The following is a 24,950-nucleotide window of genomic DNA, read 5'->3' as shown; positions in this document are numbered from 1 at the left end:
TGTGCGTCTGGTTTTCCATTGACTTCCATTATGAAAAAGCTGATCAAAAATAAAAATGCATCAGTTTTTTTTACCTTTTTGTAAACGCGCTTTTTTAGACACCCCCCCCACACACACTTTTTTTTTTATAGTCAAAGTCAATGGTGAAACAGATCAAAACTGATGCACACAAATGCCTTTTTTTAATCTTTTTTTTTTTTTTTTTTTTTTTTTTAACATAACACAGATTTTAAAAATACTATTACTAAAAATAAGTGTGAGCCCAGCCTAATACCTGGATTTACAAGTGCAAAAAAGGTTTGAGATGCTGCAAAGGATTGTGGAAAGACACCAAAGAAAAAGCTTTAAGTGGGCAAATTAAATAGCCATGTTTCAAAAATACAAATTTATTGCCTTTAAAACAAGGAGAGACAGCCAAGAGGGTTTTTACATTTTCTCAGTATCTATAAGAAATGCATATACATTAGGAATCGTCCGAGCTGCAGTGCATTTTATACACATAGCATGAGAAGTTACGGTTGGGTCTTTCTTCTATATGGATCAATGTGTCCCGATCAAACACTAAGGCATGGCTGTGAGTCTGGAGAAAAAGGAAGACAATGGTTGTATGAGCGTAGGAGTAGGAGTATGTATAAGACCAATGATTTTACTATGGATTGTCTGGTGCCACAAAATTGTGGACTATTGACAATAGTCCAATCTGCCAACATGTCTGTTCCAATGGTCCCTGGACCCAGCACGTGTTTCATTCTGACACACAGGAAACACTTCATCCAATCACTGACCAGTATCTGCTGCTCTACAGGGACCATTGGAATCAATCTGGATGGCAGGGAACTGGGGCAGGTAAGTATCTTTTTTTCTTTTCTCCCCATTTTTATGCCAGGTTAAGCCATTCTCTGCAATTGTGTAGTGCCAAACAAAGCCTAGAGACAGTTATAAAATGGAACATCAGCAGGTTTGGTGCTACAGATTTTTTTTTATTTTTTTTTATACAGGCCATTTTATAGATGAGGTACTGTCATGGCCACTTACTACTTTTAAGAATAAGTAAAGAAAGATAATGTTCAGCGGCACTCACCATAAAACTTGATCTTCATATATATACAAAGGACATACAAAACACAAACATTGAGACACCTAGGGTAGAGGCTGTGTCTCCATGTTCCTGTTTTGTATGTCCTTTGGATATTGCATAAAGATCAAGTTTTATATTGAGTGGCGCTGGACATTATCTTTCTTTACTTATTCATGCATGGACTGTCTTATAATCAAGCTGAGCAGTACTCAATTGATCATTTGTGGATTAAGGACCTGATATCTATTCTTGCTGGGAGTTCAGTGGGAGTTCCTGCTGGTGGACTACCTCTGCTTTGTGCCTTTTACAGCTATTCTGCCTTGAGTCAAGTACTTGGATACAGAGCTCAAAGTGTACCTGTCACTACAAATGGCTAATGACATGTCAAAAGTTATTGAAGCTGAGACCCACTGCAATCAGGAGATGTAGCCGTGGAGAGATCCCGGCAGCCCGATCCACTCTACTGCCAGCCACGGATTCAATCAATATTTTTCAATGCTGCCTATAAAAAAATTTTTTGGACAGAATGAGCGTCCGTCCGTGGAGTGGACTGCGTTGCTGCGATCTCTCCACAGCTATATTTCCTGATCCCATTGGGAGTTGCTGTTATCAATAGCTTCTGACAAGTTATTGGTAGTGACAGTACCCATTTAAGCAGCAAACTGTATCTTTGCCCTGGGTAAAAGCAAGTCTAGCTATGACTAAGTATTGTTAAAGGAACTGGGTTGGTAGTGCCCCAATACATATATGTGTTATATTTCTTACCACATCCCAGGATTCTTCCAGTGTGATCGTCTTTAGAATCTTCCCCGTCTCATTACAATGTAGATCCACGTGAGCTTTGCCTTCTATGTCTGTCTGCGTCACAGCCACTACGGTCAGGAGGTCCAGCTCATCTTCATACACCACCGTCTTGAACGTCTAAACAGGAAATCAACCAATGAAAATGACAAACAGGAGCGTACTGAACATCAGACTGGAAAGTCAATGCTCTACAGTTATAATAGTTATGTATTTATTGTATGACATCAACATGAATATATTTTAGGCTGCATTCACACGCTGTGTTTTTCCTGGTCCGTGAATGTAGTCCGCTAACTACCTCCATGATCTGTTTAAAGCATTTTATTAAATTACACTGATTACATCACATCGTTGTAAGTTCGTGAAAAACACAGATCTCATTGATTTCTATCAGGGAATCCGTGCCGTGCTACCGTTACAAGTTATGACATGTCCTATTTTCAAATGCAACGGATTGTAGATCCATGAAAACGCTTAACATGTGAATAACCCAATACAAAGCAATGTGCTATAAATTTGTCTGTGCGCACGGACAAGTTCACGAAACATGTCAATGCAGCCTTACTCTAAGGAAAGTAAATTCTAGATATTTAACCCATTTACCTCTTGATCTGGATCGTCATTTAGTTTATCATACCGCCTCTTCACCATCCTCCCAGATGCTGTGAACGTCACCTGATCCACCTAAAGAATACAAGAAAAGGCTGGAACCACATGTAGTTTTACAAGCAAAACCAGGAGTGAATTCACAAGAAAAATTATATTATAATATATTATAGACTTATAAGAAATAGAGTCCTGTGTGTATACATGAGGAGTAGAACTATTTCTGGCCTTCTGGCCTTATATCTGGCCATGTATATGGTATTTTTTCATTAATTGAAGCAGGCTCCATCACTATTTTTTGAGTCCCCCTCCCCCTTGACTTCAACCCTCTGGATTTCAACAGCTTGATGCTTTTGTTATCCGGGAGATCGTCCGCTGTTTGAGATGTCTGGCAGGGGTCGATATTTTCCTCTTATTCACGAAATTCTTTTTGGGCGGCACGTCCATCATGAAAGTTCAAGTCTCGGCACTCAGCGGTAAAAAAACAGGACGTTTCGGCATCAAGCCTTCCTCAACTAGTTGAGGAAGGCTTGATGCCGAAACGTCCTGTTTTTTACCGCTGTAAAAAAATCTGATGAATTTTCTATAACAAAAGATTTCTGAAAGCATGAAATTGGTGAGTGCTGAGACTTGAACTTCCTCTTATTCACAACATTATTTAGCTGAGCTTATAGTTCATGAATGAATGGGTGACCAACAGGTAAACGCACTAAAAGACTTTTGCCCCTTAATAAATGTGCCCCCTCTTATTCCAGTATAATGTCCCTTCAGAACAGCTTAAAGGGGTTGTCCGGCGATAAAAAATTATTCACAGAATAACACACATTACAAAGTTATACAACTTTGTAATGTATGTTATGTCTGTGAATGGCCCCCTTCCCCGTGTTTCCCCCCACCCACGCTAGACCCGGAAGTGTGGTGCATTATACTCACCGCATCTCGTGTCGTCCACGGTCTCCGATCGTCAGCAGTGACGTCTTCTTCGGGAGGCCGGCGGATCTTCCCGAGTGCCGGCCACCCTCTGCAGCGTCATCCGAAGCTCAGCCGCGATTGGCTGAGCATAACTGTGCTCAGCCAATCGCGGCTGAGCGGCTGATGACGCGGCCACGTCATCAGCCGCTCAGCCGCGATTGGCTGAGCACAGTTATGCTCAGCCAATCGCGGCTGAGCTTCGGATGACGCTGCAGAGGGCGGCCGGCACTCGGGAAGATCCGCCGGCCTCCCGAAGAAGACGTCACTGCTGACGATCGGAGACCGTGGTCGGCACGTGACAGGTGATGTATAGCGCACCACACTTCCGGGTACACGGGTGGGGGTGGTGGGACACGGGGAAGGGGGCCATTCACAGACATAACATACATTACAAAGTTGTATAACTTTGTAATGTGTGTTATTCTGTGAATAATTTTTTATCGCCGGACAACCCCTTTAAAAAAGCGGTCTAATAAAATCCCCCCATAGAGCAGTCTACATACCATAGGGTCTCTAACGGCAGCAATGGCAAAATCCTCAGTGACCTCGTATTTATACGGTTCATCTTCTAGTTCCTTCAGCCTTAAAACACTACAGCAAAACACCAAGCAGTAATGACTATGTAAGAGACAACAGTTTGTTACAGTCGTAGAATCACATTGTATATAAAGAATTATTAATGGGCCCCTAGCCAACAGAAATGCAAAACAAAGACATCTATCTATATAGTGACGTTAATGGTCCTATTACACTGAGCGATTTTTAACGATTAACCCTTAGAGGACTGGGCCAATTTCAATTTTTGCGTTTTCGTTTTTACCTCCTTGTTATTAAAAGGCCATAGCAGTTGCATTTTTTCACCTAGAAACCCAAATGAGCCCTTATTTTTTGCATCACTAATTGTACTTTGCAATGACAGGCTGAAATATTTTTATAAAGTACACTGCAAAAGCAGAAAAAAATTAAATGTGTGGTGAAAATGGAAAAAAAGCATTTTTTTATTTGGGGTATTTTTGTTTCTACGCCACTGGCCCTGGGGTAGAACTGACTTGTTATATATGTTCCTCAAGTTGTTACAATTACAACGATATGTAACATGTATAACTTATATTATGTGATGGCTTTTAAAAAATTCAAACCCTTGTTAACAAATATATGTTCCTTAAAATCGCTCTATTCCCAGGCTTATAACGCTTTTATCAGGGGGGAGGATGGGGGTTGTAGTCATGTAACACACACCAGCTATCAGGGGGGAGGATGGGGGTTGTAGTCATGTAACACACACCTGCTATCGGGGAAAATGGGGGTTTTAGTCATGTAACACTTTGACTATCAGAGGGTGATGGGGGCTGTAGCCCTATAACACACACCAGCCAGCAGGGGGGATGATGGGGGTTGTAGTCATGTAACACACAACTGCTATCGGGGAGTATGGGGGTTGTAGTCATGTAACACACACCTGCTATCAGGGGGGAGGATGGGGTTGTAGTCATGTAACACACACCAGCCAGCAGGGGGGGATGATGGGGGTTGTAGCCATATAACACACACCAGCCAGCAGGGGGGATGATGGGGTTGTAGCCATATAACACACACCAGCCAGCAGGGGGGATGATGGGGGTTGTAGCCATATAACAGACACCAGCCAGCAGGGGGGATGATGGGGGTTGTAGCCATATAACAGACACCAGCCAGCAGGGGGGATGATGGGGGTTGTAGCCATATAACACACACCAGCCAGCAGGGGGGATGATGGGGGTTGTAGCCATATAACACACACCAGCCAGCAGGGGGGATGATGGGGGTTGTAGCCATATAACACACCCCAGCCAGCAGGGGGGATGATGGGGGTTGTAGCCATATAACACACACCAGCCAGCAGGGGGGATGATGGGGGTTGTAGCCATATAACAGACACCAGCCAGCAGGGGGGATGATGGGGGTTGTAGCCATATAACAGACACCAGCCAGCAGGGGGGATGATGGGGGTTGTAGCCATATAACAGACACCAGCCAGCAGGGGGGATGATGGGGGTTGTAGCCATATAACAGACACCAGCCAGCAGGGGGGATGATGGGGGCTGTAGCCATATAACAGACACCAGCCAGCAGGGGGGATGATGGGGGTTGTAGCCATATAACAGACACCAGCCAGCAGGGGGGATGATGGGGGTTGTAGCCATATAACAGACACCAGCCAGCAGGGGGGATGATGGGGGTTGTAGCCATATAACAGACACCAGCCAGCAGGGGGGATGATGGGGGTTGTAGCCATATAACAGACACCAGCCAGCAGGGGGGATGATGGGGGCTGTAGCCATATAACACACACCATCCAGCAGGGGGGATGATGGGGCTGTAGTTTTACTATTCCTGGTGTCAGGGCAAGCTGACCACTGACCCAGCAGGGTGACCTGGATTTGTCTGTAATCTGCAGGTTACAGCCCCCCAGGCTGACTGTAAACCCCCCACATTGTTAATGTCTGCTCTGGAGATTCCTACCGGCCCCGGCCTCCTGCCCCTCCTCACACTCCTGCCGCCCCCACCACCTCATAGTCCGGTGCTGATGTAGTGGCCGCATCTCCTCCTGCCGCCCCCTGCTCCAGCCTTCTTCTCTCTAGGACGCGCCGCTCTCCCTCTTCAGCCCGTAACCCTGCTCTGCCCGCAGTCATTAACAGCCGGGGTCTGCTACACACAGTAGCCGACCCCTGCTGTATATGGAGCAGGCTCAGGAGGGGGGTAGTGCCGCTGTCAGTGTGACAGCGGAATCTATATAGTTACATAGCCGGCACAAGCAATAGCTATGTGCCGGCTATTTGAATTTGGCGCCGACAGGGGAAGAGGGTGCGCGCGCCGAGGAGATGACAGGTGGGAGCAGGGGGCGACACACAGAGAACATCTGAGCGCCGGCCGTGTTCTCTGCGCTATACTTTATGCTAAACTGCATAATAGCGCAGTTTAACATGAAGGTTCGATACCAGGAAATCCTGGTATCGAACTGTTTTTCCGCCCGGAATATCGATAGTAGTATCGATATTTCGGTGCATCGTGCAACACTACCTCGCATATGCGACTTTTTGATCGCTTTTTATTACAATTTTTCTGGATTTGATGTGACCAAAAATGCGCAATTTAGCACTTTGGAATTTTTTTTGCACTTACGCTGTTTACCGTGCGAGATTAGGAATTAAATAAATATTTTGGGCGATTATGCACGCGGCAATATCAAACATGTTTATTTTTATTTATAACATGGGAAAAGGGGGGTTGATTCAAACTTTTATTAGGGGAGGGGGTTATTTATTAATAACACTTTTTTTTTTTTTTATATACACTTATACTAGAAGCCCCCCTGGGGTTAGGGTTATTCCCCCTGGGGGACTTTTAGTATATGCACACTGATCTCTTATTGAGATCTATGCAGTATAGTAATGCTACAGCCGAAAACAATAGAGTGCCGAGTCGGGATCAGCGCCATTACGGCGCAGACCTCGGCCCAGGTGAGAAGCAAGGATCGTCCCTCCTCGATCGCGTCGCAGAGGTGGAAATCTGCCCCACTAGACACCAGAGAATCGTTCTGTGTAATTGCAGGCAACGATCGGAAAATTGTTTGTATGTCGTTGATTAAGATCTGAACCTAAAATTATCGTTAATTGTTCCCTGTAATTTCACATTCGTTCGCTCAAGTTCCGCATTTGTTCACTAATCGTTCAGTGTGATGCTGCATTTACACGAAGCAATAATTCGCCCAATTGATCGTTTAATGATTTTAAAGCAACAATTTGGTTTTTATAACAATCAGCATTTAGACAAATAAATAGTTAGAAAATTTGTAAGAAAAATAGTTATTGCAATCGTTTTTAAGATCGCATAAGCCCATCTTTCACAGACTGTTTACACGAAGCGATCTGCAAATTTTTATCGAACAACGATTTGAGAACATGTTGAAAGATCGAAATGAACAATTTCTCGCACGTCGCTTAATCGTTCGCTGTGTTTACAGGGCACAATTATCGCTCAAATGCGATCATTATTATGAATATTCGAACGATAATCGTTCCGTGTAAACGCAGCATAATTGCACATTGTTTATTGTTTTGCTGGGATCAGAAGGAATAAACGATCATAGTAACAATCGCAATAACGATCGTAGTAACGATTGTAACTAACGACCATCGTTCTGTGTAATAGGGTGAACAATTTCAGGTTAACGATAAACAATCTTTGTGTAAACAAAATTTGTGATCGTTTAACGTTAAAAATCGCTCCGTGTAATAGGACCCTAAATCAACGACATACGAATGATTTTTCGATCGTTGCCTGCAATTACACAGAACGATTATCGTTTAAATTTGAACGATATACCAATTTTTTGCACGATATTCGCCACGTGTAATAGGGCCCTAAGGGGTGCAGTCTTTCCAATTTGTATCCTATCAAGCAAGGATTACAATTAATTCTAGATAATAAATTCTAATCACCTGATCTGATCAGGTTCGACATGGATAATTCTTTCAGAAGAATCAGGGTGAAAGTGGATCACGTCAGGTTCCAAAGAAAAGGTTTTCATGTCACGTATTCCATTCTTTGCCTGAAATAGAATGTTAATACTTGGAAATCACGAGATTTAGCAGAGATGGAGATGATAATAATACTACTATTACTACTATAACACAGGACAATGTTACATAAACATCCGCCTGCTTACAGTCATAGTAACTTTGATCAGGAGGAGTATGCTGCTACTTACAAGAACCAAGGCTAAATACAGGATTGGTACCTTCGGCTGTCCAGGCATGATGGGAATTATAGTTTTGCAACAGCTGGAGTGCTATAAGTTCCCTATCCAGTGCCTATACTATAAAAATATCGACTGATTAATAAACCAAATAGCTCCCGTTATTTCCGCTTTATTGGAGGCCACAGGGTCGAGCAATGAATATTTTCAAACACAAAACCAAATTTAGTGATCAGCAATGTTCAAAGTCCCATAGAGAATGAATGACACATTGGACAAGCTTGCATGCTGCTGCCCTATGGATTTGGTGGGGGTCTCGGCTGCCATACTCTCACCAATCACCTATCCTATGGATAAGAGGTAAATGGTAATCTTTGGATAACCCCTTTAACTTTTTGACCATGTCTTTAAGAAAACGCATAATAATAATTGCGAAACATTGCTGTCAAGCATGCGGACTACTTACCAGGCTGTGGTCGTCCATGGAGAGGATGTGATAGGTTCCCTTTTCTTTTTTCTTATTGGGTGTAATGATATAATGCCAAGGATAGCCTCCAACTTGAAAAGCATTTTCATGACAAGGCACTTCAAACAGAACTGGGGGTCTCTCTACAAGATGGCACCAAACAGGATATTGGAACATGTACAACAACAATTACATTTATAATATTCAGTAGGTCATTGGGCTTAAACCAAACACAAAAATAAGGATACATTATGCAAAACATTCAGATGGCAAAAAAAAAAAAAAAAATACATAATTAGGGCGACAACCTGTCTGGATTTGCTTGATTTTTTATATATATATATATATATATATATATATATATATATATATATATATATATATATATATATATATATATATATATATATATATATACACACACATACACACAACTATTATGAGCAACCGTTAGATTCCTTATATTGATCAATGCTATGACATTGCATTGCACTGATCAATAAGGTGCTCTACATGTAGAGGCTGTCTGACTCTAGATGCAGATCGCCGATCTGACAGGATGGAGATAAGTATAGATAAGTACTACTCCTCAGTTTTTTGGGGAAAGTGATCAGGACCTCCACCATTCACGCTGTTTTTTTTTTTTTTGCAAGACCAATTGTACTTTGCATTGACACCTTTCATTTGACCATAGAATATGTTGCAGAACTTAAAAGAAATCTGTGGCATAAAATTGCAAAAAATATTAAAATAGCCTCACAATATCACCGACGCGGAAATAAAGGACAATTGTGCCTGGGAGCAGAAGGCTTGAGCTATGTTCTGCTCCCCGCTAAACCCCCTATAAGTCAGTAGGCTTTAATGCAATATACAATAAATAGAAAAATCACTACCTGTCAAAGTGATATTGCAGGGAATTCCAAATGGAAAATCTCCAACTGTCCCAGTTTCCCCTCTCCAATTGCAAGTCTCCCCTATGACACATTGCTGCTGCATATACTAAAAAGAGAATGTAAATAGTTCAATCAAAAAATGAACTATTGTTTTGCATAGGTCATTAGTACAAGCAAATAAGTAACTTCGAATTATATCTTATCAGACAAAAATGCTTCCGTCTCCTACAATCAAGCATCTTTCCCTTTCCTTTTTCCAGCAAAAATCTGCTATAAAAAAACCTGAAAAGTCAAATGAATTGACATATTCGCTTTAAAGCAAATGTACCATCAGGTACATTTACTTTAGGATTTACACATAGATAGAACGGCGCCGACGCAGGGAAGCAGGTGCTCCGGTCCTCTTTTTGAACTGCGGCCCGATTCCCGCATACAGCAGCATTCTATTCCTGGGCATCGGCCGGGGGTGAAGCACTGGAGGCAGGCGGGCCCCCAGTGGGAGGAAACCCTTGCAGCAAGGTCTGCAGTGACTCCTGGTACTGTCATGGGCACCTGTATGGGTTTACACACTCGCAGTGGATTTTTCATTCCGCTGCCAGTATTGTAAAGCCCCATCCCTTGTAACATGCTGCGGCACGGTAAATAGTTAACCCGTCTGGGCTCCGGCCTGTTTCTGTGGCTCCCTGATGTTCCACTCAGCCAATCAGTGCGCTGTCCCACCGCAGCCACTGATTGGCTGAGCGGGACGTCAGGGAAACAGTTGCCACAGAAGTAGGTCGGAGAGTGGACGGGCAGTGGTGGGTTAAGGGGCATGGAATTTCACATACTCGCAGAATGACAGGACACAGAAATGCAGCGTATTTCCGCTGCACAACCAGCTGCAATCCTGTGCGCACCCTTAATTTTTTTTTTTTTTTCCGTTATACATATTTTAAAATAATTTTTGGTGATATTTTTTCCATTTTACAAACTATACTATAAAAGAATCCTGAAATCTTGGAGTTTTTAGTCTTGTCACTAGGGGCTTAAATGAAGCGGTTCCTGTTCTTTACCGATCACTCTCCAACAGTGCCCTCCTTACCATTACAGCCAGGAGTACAGTAAATAGCTCATGTTCTAAACCAGTGATGGCTAACCTTGACACTCCAGCTGTTGCAAAACTACAATTCCCATCATGTCTGAACAACCAAAGATATGGCTTTGGCTGCCCAGGAAAGCTAGAAGTTGTAGTTTTGCAACAGCTGGGGTGTAAAGGTTGGCCATCACTGTTCTAAACTCTGCATCCTCTCTTCCTCCTTAAACATCAACCTCGGCACAAGTCACACAGCATGCCTAGAAATCTTAACTTTACAAATGTGTAAACTCTGCCCCAGACGGCTGTACCTATGTCCCTGAGACTTACAGTAAAGCGTGTATTTAAAGGGGTACTCCGGGCTGGGGGGCTTTTTGTTTATGGTCAGGGAGGAGGTGGATAAGGGCAATGACATCCTCTTACCTCCCCGGTTCCAGCAGCGTTTCCCGGATTGCACCGCTCCTGGTCTGCGCTGCCTGGCCGCTTCCTGGTCACTGACGCGGGCTTGAGACGTGACATTTCAACTGCACTCAGCCAGTCAGTAGCAGGGGCGGGATCCCACCTCTGCTTGACTGGCTGGGCGGACTTGAAGCCTCACGTCTCTTGAAACCCCACGTCTCAAGCCCGTGTCAGTGACCAGGAAGCGGCTGGCAGCGCTGACGGTCATTGCCCTTATCCACCTCCTCTCTGGCCATAGACAAAAGCCCCCCAGCCCGGGGTACCCCTTTAATTTTTATTTTTTTTAATCGTCTAAATAAAAAAATGTCAGTATCTGGTTCTTATCAGTAACAAACATACAAAAAAATGTAAAATGTAGGTGATACATTCACTTGAAATTCCATGCACACCTTTGAAACCAATTTTTGTATTGCTCCTATGCATCGCCATGGTAACAGACTACAAACAAGCCCTAGGTAGTCTGATCCAGCAATCATACTCCCATTCATCTGTTAGCAAGATATAAAGGCAGATAGAATGAAGTGTGACTCCAGGATTAACTAAACAAAGCAAAGACTTTTTGCAAAGCTGTTTTATTCTTTATTTCAGAGGCATTTGGGCAAAAAAAAAAAAAAAATTACAGAAGGTAGACATTTACTTTACAGTGGGAAATACATTATAGTCAGATGTGAACATTTACGAGGAAGCTTTTAGACCGGAGTGACACTGAAAAGTCACACTTTTACAATGATAAACTACCAAGGTGTGATAATCGCACATTCTACTGCTCCGATAAGCCACACTGCAGAGAAAGTGTTGATAAGACTGTAAATTAACTGCAAAAGACTTGTGAAGGAGCCGACATGAACCTCTAGGAGCCCTTAAGCCTTTAGTGCCGCCATTTGCCAGATGTGCAACCATCTTAAAATCTGCTTAACAAAAGACATCTTTTGTTGTGGAGAATGAAATGTAACCCACATGCATAAGAAAGACAAGCTACAGAGATAGAATTGGGGGTAAGAAAAACCCTAATGGAGTATTCCTATATTAATAAAACTGTGGAAGTACTACACTCATCGGCCAAGGTCATCTAATGGCAGGTTTATCCTAAGCAGCTGCTGATCGGCCCCAATAATCTGCCATATTATAAGTCCTGTGGGTATCGGAGTATTGGGAGCCATTGTGTGGACCCAGGAAAGGTGAAGCTAAAGGTGAGGCCTGGTTCTGCAGTCTAGTAATCTGTCAATATAACAATATTAAGTAAACCTGCACAATGTTAACGTTTCAGGATGACCTAACAGTGGTGCAATAGAAGGAGTGTAAATTCTATGTCTCTTACATAAAAATTACAATTATAAACAAATCATACTTGATGGTTGAGCACTTATTGCACACATACCTCCTTTGCAATCTGCTCAAAACTGTAGAGACGAACCAACCCAGGACTGTGCATTACAATCAGTATGCCGTCCGCAATCATCGCATCAGTCACATTAAAGCCAAAAACCTGTGACCAGATAGAATTTTAATAGGAATATCAGGTTACTAAATTTGTTTTAGGCTGGGTTCACACTACGTTTTTTTCATCCGTTTTTGCAAAAAACGGGTGCATTTGTGTGAATCATAAAAAAATGCATTATAAAAAAAAAAAAACCATCAAAATGTATCTTTTTATTAAAGTACACAAAAATGCGGTCGGCTACGTTTTTGTGTATGTTAAAAAAAAAAAAGGATCTTTTTTTTATAATGGATGTCAATAGAAAAAACGATCAAATTTTTGATGATGAAAAAAACGGATTGCACAAATATAGTGTGAACCCAGCCTTACTCTGTACTTGAAAATGTTACATAAACCAAATATGTTGGACATAACAGGAAGACATGTCAAAAGTTTGGATTGGTCAGGGTCTGAGTATTTAGACCTCTGCTGATCGCAAGAATGAACTAGGAGACGCACCCTACTGAGAACTTCTCTCTAGAGGACACAGGCTCCATAGTCTTACTATACATTCTGTCTCCTGCAGTGAGACAGACAGATGCAAACTGAAAATGATGGAGATCTGAACACCCAAACCCTGACCAAGACACTGTGTGACATGTCTTACTTTTGCAATGAAGATGGGTACACATAGATAGATAGATACACGCACACACATACATACATATATACTGTACTAGAAAATGTACCCAGCGCTGCCCGGGTATAAAGTGTCAGTGTGTTCATTAAATTTGTTCCAAGAGTGCCCAGGAGGCAAATCTATGCCCTTGTTTTTTTTTTTTGTTTAAGGGGAAATCGCCAGGAGCCCTATATAAGCTATATACCCTGACAGGCTGTAGGTTAGAAATAAACTAAAAATTTTAAACATCCTAAATACCTAATAGCCAAACTGTAAACACTCCGTCCCTTCAGGTAGCCCCCATATTGTATACACTCCCCCCACAGGTAGCCCCCATGCTGTATACACCCCCCCACCCCACCCCTGCGGGTAGTCCCCATACTCTATACACCCCCCCACCCCACCCCTGCGGGTAGTCCCCATACTCTATACATCCCCCCCCCCCTTGCAGGTAGCCCCCATATTGTATACACCCCCCCTTGCAGGTAGCCCCCATACTGTATACACTCCCCCCCTTCTTGCAGGTTGCCCCCATACTGTATACACTCCCCCCCCCTTCTTGCAGGTTGCCCCCATACTGTATACACTCCCCCCCCCCCTTCTTGCAGGTTGCCCCCATACTGTATACACTCCCCCCTGCAGGTTGCCCCCATACTGTATACACTCCCCCCCTTCTTGCAGGTTGCCCCCATACTGTATACACTCCCCCCTGCAGGTTGCCCCCATACTGTATACACTCCCCCCTGCAGGTAGCCCCCATGCTGTATACACCCCCCTCCAGGTAGCCCCCATGCTGTATACATTCCCCAACAACAAAGTAAGCCCCTTACTGTATACCCTGTATATACATTGTACATTGTTAGGGTGCCTTCACACCTGCCGGATCCGCTGCGGGTCCAGTGTCATTCAACCCTATGACACTACATACCGCTGCGAGTATGTAAATTAACTCCCTTGGCGGCTGGAACGTAACTTACACTGACAGAAGCACCCATCATTCCGCCCGCACAGACCGCTATTAGATGGTGCAGGCTTCCCTCTAGTGTGTTCAGCGCTGTGCTGCTGCTGGGCACAGCTCTCTCCTCACGGCTCTGGACGTCCCCCCCTGAAGCAAGCTGGAGTGGTGTGAGCAGTGTCCAGAGCCGTGAGGAGAGAGCCGTGCCTGGCAGCAGCAGCACAGCGCTGAACACACTGAAGGGGAGCCTGCACGATCTAACAGCGGTCTGTGCGGGCGGGATGATGGGTGCCTCTGTCAGTGTAAGTTACGCTCTGGCTGCCGAGGGGGTTAATTTACATACTCGCAGCGGGATGTCAATATGTAGTATCATAGGGTTGAATGACACTGGATCCGCAGCGGATTTCGTAGCGAATTCGCAGTGTGAAATCAGCTGCGGATAAGGTAGGTGTGAAGGCGCCCTTACTGTATTTATTTCTGTGGATCTGTTGTGAGGCAGCTGCCCTACCAACCAATCAGATTCCAGCTCCCTGTGAAAATGAAAGTAGTAATCCTATTGGTTGCTAAGGCTCCCAAACTAGTTATATCACCTGTGTGTGCAGTGTGGAGATTCTCCCATTCATCTCTATTGGGCGCCGCTCTTTCCCCTCCCCCTCCCCTCCTGTACATCTGGCGGGGACGGGACCTTCGCTATAACCTTCCCGGGCACCCAATGTATCTGTGGGCCAAATTTGAAGTCAAACGGTTCAGGCATTTGGAAGTCTATATGGGACAGACAGACTTTAATTTTTATGATATATAAGATATGGTTATACCATTCATGCCAAACTCTTCTTGTGGATCTTATAGCTTATTTTATGCTTTGTTTTTAGTTTTTCAACTTATTTCTATTGTGCATGGGCCTATTTATTCACACCTCATAGATTCCACATATGATCCCTTAGACAGATCAGGCAGCAACGGAGCCCATGTATCCAAGTATACTGATGCAGTGCCTATATTTTGTTTTATGAAGTGCCTATAATGTAAATGGTACATTGAGAAGCTGCCTCCAGACCACTGAGGAATGTGATCACATTTCCTGATGCAATGCACTTTTATAATGTGAACACTGCCTTAAAAAAAAAAAAAAAAAAAAAAATCTATATAAAAATATTGTAATGGAAAATATAAAATAATATTGTATTTATTCTCTCTTGCAAAGTTTCCATTAATCCTTCTGATCTTATAAAATATACTGTGTAAACTGTTCTGATATTAATATAGGTTTTTGTGGTGAAAGGGCAGAAGTGTACAACGAGCCGATACGCCCTCTTCTGGTCATCCATGGATTACACAGCAGCCACAACACACATCTATCACAAATAAATGTAAAGCTCAGAGCAACTCATTGCCTTAAGTAATATTATGATGTAGTAATATTGTTTCAAGAACATCCTATTGCAAATACATCAGTTAGCTGAATGTAACAAAAGTAATATGGCCTTGTAAAGTGCAGAACCCACCAGAAAATCTATCATCTACAGGGAGTACCTGATGGTCCTGAAGTTCCCTAGAGGTTGGCTTTTAACCTGTGGCTAGTTTCCTATAACACAAAGGGGTATAGCAGCCACTTACTGTATTTTCCGGCGTACAAGGAGACTGGGCGTATAGGACGACCCATGACTTTCAAGAAGATTGTCAGGGGTTCGTCTCATACGTCGAAAAATGTTAATCCCTGCTGTGGTCAGCCAGGGGTTAACTGTAGCTAAAAAAAACAAAAAAAACCTCACCTGGGGCCCATTCCTCGCCTCAGCAGGCCTCCTGGCCTATTTGTGGCGCAGGCAGTGTGACGTACACTGACTGCGCCGGGGATCCCCGAAGCTCTCTCGAGCAGCCGAGCATCTTGTTGGAGAAGTTTGGAGACGCTCGGCTGCCGGGAGAGCTTTGGAAGTACTCCTGGCTGCTCGGGAGAGCTACAGGAATCCCTGGCGCAGTCAGTGTACGTCACACTGCCTTGACTGGCAACGGTACGGGAGGCGCGCAGAGGCCGGGAACGGGCCCCAGGTGAGTTAACTGTTTGTTTTATAGTGGTCGCCCCATATGGTCGGGATGTGGCCATTTTTGAGCTCCCTTACCGACCATACCCGGCATATAAGACGACCCCCGACTTCTAAGAAGATTTTTCGAGGTTAAAAAGTCTTCTTATACGCCAGAAAATACGGTACCTTCTTCCTCTTAATAAAGTAACATGCAGGCACGGCTCCTGTGTAGCCAAACAATAGCGCAGCCAACAGCTTTTCTATGGAGGTGGTAAAATATTGTATTATTGTAGTATACTTACTCGTTTATCGATTTCCAAAACACCAACTAATGAGAGTGGGAACACGTTGAATACGGCAAAGTAAAAGATCACATTTGGCTAAAATAAAAATAAATAAATGAATTTTAAGTGAACATGGAAAATAATATGTACAACTTCTATGCAGACCTCAAGTGGTCTCAAACTGTGGAGTGTGATTGTGCAGTCACATCTGTCCCCTCCTTATTACTACTGTACATTTATTAGATCAGTGTGGAGTAGCAGATAGGGTCCTTACAGTAAACTATTACATGGGGCGATTATTAGCCAAACAGGCCTATATTGTAATAGAGCCTGCCCTGGGAGTTTAGCACCCGAATACCCACCAATCAAAGCCTCTAGTAAGTCTCTGACATGAGAAGCTTGTCAAAAGGACATTTACCCTTTAAAGCAGCGCTTTTCAAACTTTTTCTACTGGAGCCTCAGCCAAAGTAATGCCTGGGCCTCACCAGACGGACCAATGGGAAGCCTGGGCCTCACCAGACGGACCAATGGGAAGCCTGGGCCTCACCAGACGGACCAATGGGAAGCCTGGGCCTCACCAGACGGACCAATGGGAAGCCTGGGCCTCACCAGACGGACCAATGGGAAGCCTGGGCCTCACCAGACGGACCAATGGGAAGCCTGGGCCTCACCAGACGGACCAATGGGAAGCCTGGGCCTCACCAGACGGACCAATGGGAAGCCTGGGCCTCACCAGACGGACCAATGGGAAGCCTCTGGGCCTCACCAGTGGTGGAAGTCCATGTAAAAACTAGCTTTCATCTGTCTCCTAAAGTCTATATACCAATAATGCAAGTACAAAATAAGTTAAAGGGAACCTGTCACCCTGGGCAGCCCTCTTGAACGCACCCCACCCCTGGACAGGGCCCATCCATATGGAGATCTGGGTGTCGGCTCATCTGTGTGCTAAATATGCAAATAGGCAGAGATGAGTCCGATGGCCACTGCCCCACTGTTTTTCTATGGCCATCAGACTCATCCCAGCTCATTTGTATATTGAGTAAACAGATCTCCGCAGTGGGATCGGGATTGAGTATATATGTGGAGCTCTGTCCACCAATTTAATATTCTATGTGACCCTAGCAAGAGAAAAGGGGAGACCAAAGCGGTGGTGTCCTTGGAGTGACAAGGGGCACGGGGAGGGGGAACACACCCAGTGAACGATGCCATTACGTTATGTCGCATAGTTAATCATTTTAATGACAGTAACATTTTAATACATCTGTGTCTTTGTGCCTGGAATATAGGGGGAGATTTATCAAACATGGTGTAAAGTGAACCTGGCTCAGTTGCCCCTAGCAACCAGATTCCACCTTTCATTCCTCACAGACTCTTTGGAAAATGAAAGGTGAAATCTGATTGGTTGCTAGGGGCAACTGAGCCAGGTTCACTTTACACCATGTTGGATAAATGGTGATAGTGCTCACTCTGGGGCATCCATGCAATATAATGTTATTACCAATCCTGCCCAGGTGTCCGTGAATGTCACATACCTGATTTTCAGAAATGCAGTTCTTCTGGACAGACTTGATCACCAAGGTCTGTTGGGGAAGACTCCATGATATATACCTGGTAAAAAAAAAATAATAATAAGAGGACATTTTAAGAATTTCCTAAAGCCATCTTCACACAACAGGAAAATGTATCCGGATAAATTTCCTGACCCATAGGGATCTTTTAAGCATGGACACCCTTCAGGATTTTTCCTAAAGGATGTCCCTTATGAAAGATATGTCAGGAATTGATAGTACCTGTCCAATTTACATCCGGAATTCCCTCACGGATGCAACAATATATATTTTTTTCCTGATAAGAATATCCTCAAGGCATTTCTGATGGTAAAAAAGTAAAAACTGACAGGGACGTGTGAATGGGGCCTTAATCCCTCTTCAGGAAAATCTATCTGAATTTCTTATTAGGAAATCTGAACAGATTTCCTGACCTATAGGATTGTATTAAAGCGACTCTGTACCCACAATCTGACCCCCCCCCCCAAACCGCTTGTACTGTCAGATAGCTGCTTTTAATCCAAGATCTATCCTGCGGTCCATTTGGCAGGTGATACAGTTATTGTCCTAAAAAAAAACAAAAAAACTTTTAAACTTACAGCCCTGTGCCCTACGGGCATGGCTTAAAATATCTGTGCCCTTACTTAGCACCACCCTTCCATTCCTCCTTCCCACCCTCTTCATCATTAGAAATGCCACTGGAACATTTTCTCCATGCTGAACATTTGCACAGGTGTCTTAACGATCCAGCCCATGTGCTGTGCTTACACAGCTGACGAATAGTAGGCAATCTGCCTGGAGCATTCCTAATGATGAGGAGGGACAGAGAGGTTGTGCCAGCCTAATGCACAGACACTCTAGGCCACTCCCGTAGGGCACAGGGCTGCCAGTTTAAAAGTTGTTTTTTAAGGACAATAACTGCATCACCTGCCAAACGGACCCCAGGGCAGATCTTGGAGTAAAAGCAGATATCTGAAGGTACAAGCGGTTTGGGGGGGTTAGATTGTGGGTACAGAGTCGCTTTAAGCACAGACACCTTTCAAGATTTTTTTCTGGAATTCCATTACAGATGGCACCATAGAAGTCTATCGGAGGGCCCAGATTTCTAAACGCTTTCCTGACATGCATTCAGAATTCTGGATGCGACAATACACAATGCTAAAAATACTGTTTTTTCTGTTCAGAAAATCCTGAAGACATTACTGATGGGTTCCTGAACGTAAATTTTGATTAAAGTCAGGGAAACTTGATGGCTTCCTGGAGCCAGTGGCGTAGCTACCATAGAGGCAGGACAGGCAGCTGCTATGGGGCCCATGAATCCTAGCTACGCCCCTGCCTAGAACCTCATGATTAGGATTTCCTGACTGTAAAAACTTACATAAAAGTGTGAAAAAGGGCCTTTAGAGTTATAATACAACTTTATTCATGTAAATTAGGTCACTGAGTAATTTTTGCCATAAAAAATTCCACAAAGCCAAACAAAACACCACACCAGAAGTGTGAATAAAGTCATAAGCCACTTTCAGATGAGACATGTCGAATCTCAAAAAACGGATGTTGTGTTTTGCTTTTTTCTTTATTACATTGGGGAAATCTTGCTCAGTTACCTGAATTTTCTATATGACCCAAGGTAGACTTTCTGTATCGTTTCCCCAGTATCAGCTGCAATACGAAGTAACCAGTTGTGGCAGGTTATAGCAATGAGTGAGGAGGTATAATCTGAAGCCTGAGGAAGAGGTTCTCCCTAAAGAGTCCAATAAAAAAAGTTATAAATACAGAATAGCATGCACAAACAGACAGACTTAAAGAGGTATACTCAGAGTGGACACTTATGGCAAAACCACAGGATATAAGTGTCCCCTAGATGCAGGCAGGTCCCCCCTATCTCCAAAGCAAGGGCTCTCGAGCCCTTGATCTGTCAAATCCAGCAGTTACACAAACAGCACAGCTCGCAGGGGTACACTGTTTGCACCACTCCCATTAAAGTCAACGTGCAGACTTGTTGTAATCTGCAGTGTTCGCAAACAGGCCGAAAGGGACAGGGAGCCCTTGATCTGAAGATCTGGTGCCAGAGATTTGTAATTTTTTTCTATAAACAAATCTCTAGTCTTCCAGTACTTTTCAACTACTGTATGTCCTGCAGGAAATAGTGTATTCTTTCCAGTCTGAAGAGCAGGAGAGGTTTTCTATGGGGATTTACTACTGCTCTGGACAGTTCCTGTCTTGGAAAAAGGTGGCAGCAGAGAGCACTGTGTCAGACTGGAAAGATTACACCACTTCCTGCAGGACATACAGCAGCTGATAAATATTGGAAGACTGGATTCTTTTTTTAAATAGAAGTAAACTACAAATCTCTGGCACTTTCTCTCACCAGTTGATTTGAAAGAAAAACATTTTTTAATGAATGACCCCTTTAATGGAGATTAGTTCCTGCAGGAGACAGTCACAGGACTGCTTCATAAAGAGGGAATATTAACACTGGGGTCACTTATTTGTAAGGAGGAGCTCCAAATCATTAAGAAAACTTACCAGGGGACATTCACAGAGCATTGCATCTTCAATCTTCTCAGACTTTATACATCTTGGCATTTCATACAGCTGTTGTGGTTTACTTACAATACTGTGATGGAAACATAAAAAGAGTCAATGAATGTATATTGTTATCGTTTCACCAATCTGCAGATTTTAGGTTCTGTTCTTGAACAGATACTAGGGAAACCTGACCAACCCCATCCATGCTGGTGTTCACTGGCGTTTGTGTATTTTTCATGTTAATAAATACAATACTGCTGACAATGCTATTCTAGCCATAAAAATAGCTGAAACAGACCCAAGTGTGAACAGTGCCCAAGATGTATCCAAATACATACTTACAATTACATTCATTACCTGCTGTAACAACAGCCAAAGTTAGCAAAATAAATTCTTCCGTTTACATAGTTGATTGACGCCCTTGAATGTTTGATCCAGACTTTCTTAAATTTGGTATTTTTCTGAAAGAGGAGAATTTACATAGTTACATTACATAGTTACTATTTAAATTTAATTTTACTTACTTTTTTATTTTTAATCGGCAATATCACCTGACAGCACAGACATTCATATATCCATGCTGTCAGTTTCTGATCACACAGCATCGCATAGCTACAGTTACTACTGCATCAAGACTTCACTTCCTGGACAACAGGGTCATGTCACTTCCTGGACAACAGGGTCATGTCACTTCCTGGACAACAGGGTCATGTCACTTCCTGGACAACAGGGTCATGTCACTTCCTGGACAACAGGGTCATGTCACTTCCTGGACAACAGGGTCATGTCACTTCCTGGACAACAGGGTCATGTCACTTCCTGGACAACAGGGTCATGTCAGGACCCGACTCCCAGAGCTGTGCGGGCTGTGGCTGCTGGAGAGGATGATGGCAGGGGGATGCTCAGTGTCCCTCCAGTGCCCTGTGTCCCTCAGTGTCCCTCTGCCATCATCCTCTCCAGTAGCCATAGCCCGCACAGCTCTGGGAGTCGGGTCGTGACATGACCATTTTTTTCCAGGAAGTGACATCACCATGTTATCCAGGAAGTGAAGCCTTGATGCAGTAGTAAGTGCAGGGGAAAAAAGCACTTCATCAGCATTTCCCACAAAAAGTGTATATTGGGGATTTGTATAACTTTTGGGGGCAATACAATACTTTAATAAAAATTTTTTCGCAGGACTTCTCATTTATAAACAGAGTAGGCAGAGAGTTTTTTAAGTGTCCAGTTGCAGTTCTGATTATTGGGCAGGGTATGGACTCTAGGAGATCAGCGGTTGCTTACAGAACGTCATTGGGCCGTGTAATAGAGCCCTTAGAACATATGCCAAGCCAAACTATCTCTCCAAAAAAAATTCCCATCTGCAGACAGCTGTTTTGGGGTTGTTGTCCCTCTTCAGGGCAGAACATGGTGTTTGACGGGGTTGTGAGAGGTCTATTGACATGGGTCCAAGGGATACTAACTCTCATTTAGGAGTGTCTGTCATAAAGACATGTGGAGACTTACAGGCCATTGCTGCTCCACTCCATATAAAAACCAACACAGACAAGAAGTTGTCCAGTTGCTCTTAACAACTGCTGTTTTTTCCCACTATTTGTGTTCACACTTCTTCTATACTATAATTGTCAGTAGAGGTCAGGACATCAGCATAACTGGTGTAATATACAATATATGTAACAGTAATCCAGCATAGACAGACACCATAATTTCCAGCAGTCATATTACCTGGCATAGGATTTTCCTTAAAATATCCATGTTAATCCTGTGATTATTGTAGGAAGGTTTTGGTAAGGATCCTAGGCACCTTCTGCTGGCCAGGATACAGACATTTTGTATAGTCTCTGCCCTAGAATATGATGCTCTGTACATTCTTTGTGGTGCCATACTGGGGTCTCACCTCCCGTCAGTGCTCAGAGAATGTAACGCAACTCCATAATGGTCTTTTCTCACAATGTGAAGGGTTTAGGAGGCCTGTAAAAGCAAATGCAAGGGTATTAAAGGGGTACTCCGGTGGATTTTTTTAAAAAAATCAGTTGGTGTCAGAAAGTTATATTGATTTGTAAAAATGTTAAAATCTCAAACCTTCCTGTGTTTATCATCTGCTGTATGGCCTGCAGGAAGTGGTGGATTCTTTCCAGTCTGATATGGCACTCTTTGCTGCCACCACTATCAGGAACTGTTCGAAGCAGTAGAGGTTCTCTATAAGGATTTGCTATTGCTTTGGACAGAGGGGGCAGCAGATAGCACTGTGTCACACTGGAAATAATACACCACTCCCTGCAGGGTATACATCAGCTGATAAGTACTGGAAGACTTAAAGGAGAAGTCCGGTAAAAAATTTTTATGAAAGTATTGTATTCCCCCCCCAAAAGTTATACAAATCACCAATATACACTTATTACGGGAAATGCTTATAAAGTGCTTTTTTCCCTGCACTTACTACAGCATCAAGGCTTCACTTCCTGGATAACATGGTGATGTCACGACCCGACTCCCAGAGCTGTGCAGGCTGTGGCTGCTGGAGAGGATGATGGCAGGGGATGCTCAGTGTCCCCCCAGTGCCCTGTGTCCCTCTGCCATCATCCTCTCCAGCAGCCACAGCCCGCACAGCTCTGGGAGTCGGGTAGTGACATCACCATTTTATCCAGGAAGTGACATCACCAGGTTATCCAGGAAGTGAAGCCTTGATGCAGTAGTAAGTGCAGGGAAAAAAGAACTTCATAAGCATTTCCTGTAATAAGTGTATATTGATAATTTGTATAACTTTTGGGGGGCAATACAATTCTTTAATAAAAATATTCGCCGGTAAGATTTTTAAATAGAAGTCACTTAAAAATCTGTGTAACTTTCTGATACCAGTTCTGAAAACATTTATTTTTCTGGAGTATCCCTTTAACACAATGAAAGGGATATTCCAGAATATATACAAATTATAAAATGCACCATTTATCCAAAAGATAACGGGGTTAAGGTCGGACCTTTGAAGACCCTAAAAATGGAGACCCAACTCACTCTGTTAAATGGGGAACTTAGTCAGCACCCACTTCATGCATTATCTACATTCCCGCCCCACAGCTGTTGCTAAACTGCAATTTCCATCATGCCTGGACAGCTAAAGCTTTGACTGTGGCCGGCCAGGCATGAGGGTTGGCAGTTTGACACCCCCGATATATGAGAACACTGGAGACACCCAAGTGCTGGATGACCACCTTGCTGAACTGTGTTCATACAACTCTCCACAACTGTACACAGTGCATTGTGCAAGAAAAAAAAAAGAGCAAATCTACACCGAATTATATGGATTTTGGTGTAGATGTTTGGTGATTTTAATCTACACCGAATTATATGGATTTTGGTGCAGATGTTTGGTGATTTTAGAAGTTTTATTTTACAATTTGCTCAAAATTAAAGAAAACAAATGCAGTGCCATGCTGTTAGCCAACTGGTGGCAATACTACAACTCCCAGCATGCCCTGCCCATGCAGGGAAACCACAGGTTGGATATATGACATATTTTCTGTATACAACACATAGAACACTTATAGCTGCACAGTATGGACCTTATAGCTGCACAGTATGGACCTTATAGCTGCACAGTATGGACCTTATAGCTGCACAGTATGGACCTTATAGCTGCACAGTATGGACCTTATAGCTGCACAGTATGGACCTCTGGGGTCACCAGACTACAAGCCCTGCACAATATATGACAACTTACTAGGTGTATGTTCACATGCATAAGGTTTTCCTGCAACTGAACATTTCTATTTATCTTCTTAGAGAAGCAACATTGCAGACATGTGTTCACCATGTGTACTGCCTATATACCTGTACAAGTTATCACATATTGCTAAAAAAAAACTAAATAAAAAGATGAAATTTAGAGCAACTTACTGATGGTTTCCCCTGCTAGTAGACTATAAAGATTTACATATAGAGGCATGCAGAATAATGAGCGCAGTGACAATCACACAGTCTCCATAGAGCCGGAGGTCAGCAGCAGCATCACCCTCTCCTTACCATCGCTCACACATTTGAATAGTTGTGGCAAAGCACTGAGATCCCAGCGACAGGCTGCACTTCCTGGTTCAGCGCTGGTGGCTGATGGGACTTGTAGTCTCTTCCTGCTGTGTCGGCCGTTAAGGGAGGGAAGTAAAAGACTACGCTGTCCAGCATGCACTGCGGTACGTCGGCTGTGTGGGGAGGTATAAGAGCTGCACCGTTCCGTTCTGTATTAGAAGCTGACAGGTTTAGGTGGCAGTCGATGGCTGCTCGTATGGATTTACTTCTATAGGATAGTAATGTATTTTGTGGGGATATCTAATAAACCTGGTAGCCTGCACTTACATACACACGTAGTTATAAATAAGAATCCTTGGGTGGCTTCTGAACTGTTGTAAAACTACAACTCCCAGCATACCCTGACAGCC

At 43.5% G+C, this 24,950-nt stretch overlaps 1 protein-coding gene across 3 annotated transcripts; it reads right to left on the bottom strand.

The window, feature by feature from the left end:
- Positions 1 to 366: 366 nt before the first annotated feature.
- Positions 367 to 24,640, bottom strand: DCAF17 (DDB1 and CUL4 associated factor 17). 3 transcript variants are annotated; one of them, XM_069982900.1, is made up of 15 exons: positions 24,541 to 24,640; positions 22,246 to 22,491; positions 20,881 to 20,984; positions 20,521 to 20,611; positions 19,599 to 19,735; positions 17,977 to 18,052; positions 16,463 to 16,540; positions 12,467 to 12,574; positions 9,558 to 9,663; positions 8,665 to 8,807; positions 7,942 to 8,051; positions 3,964 to 4,051; positions 2,486 to 2,566; positions 1,844 to 1,999; positions 367 to 580 (listed from the first exon to the last, which is right to left on the bottom strand). In XM_069982900.1, exons 2-15 carry the CDS (start codon positions 22,402 to 22,404, stop codon positions 464 to 466), a joined length of 1,554 nt encoding a protein of 517 aa, XP_069839001.1. In that variant the 5' UTR covers positions 22,405 to 22,491; positions 24,541 to 24,640; the 3' UTR covers positions 367 to 463. The 3 variants fall into 3 exon arrangements, with proteins under 3 accessions (XP_069839001.1, XP_069839000.1, XP_069839002.1); XM_069982899.1 differs by having other exon boundaries at positions 24,415 to 24,600; XM_069982901.1 differs by lacking the exons at positions 22,246 to 22,491; positions 24,541 to 24,640 and having other exon boundaries at positions 20,866 to 20,951.
- Positions 24,641 to 24,950: the final 310 nt, after the last annotated feature.

The sequence above is a fragment of the Dendropsophus ebraccatus genome, chromosome 9 (genome assembly GCF_027789765.1).
Source record: "Dendropsophus ebraccatus isolate aDenEbr1 chromosome 9, aDenEbr1.pat, whole genome shotgun sequence".
NCBI classification, from domain to species: Eukaryota; Metazoa; Chordata; class Amphibia; order Anura; family Hylidae; genus Dendropsophus; species Dendropsophus ebraccatus.
The sequence above is the reverse complement of the archived record's forward strand: the minus strand, read 5'-3'. Positions and strand labels throughout refer to the sequence as shown.

Coding starts and splice junctions, on each gene's coding strand:
- DCAF17 (XM_069982900.1), bottom strand. CDS start 22,404: ATGGCACCACAAAGAATGTACAGAGCATCATATTCTAGGGCAGAGACT. Junction 19,736..20,520: donor TGCTCTGTGAATGTCCCCTG/GTAAGTTTTCTT, acceptor TGGACTCTTTAG/GGAGAACCTCTTCCTCAGGC. Junction 9,664..12,466: donor TTGAGCAGATTGCAAAGGAG/GTATGTGTGCAA, acceptor TTCTCTTTTTAG/TATATGCAGCAGCAATGTGT.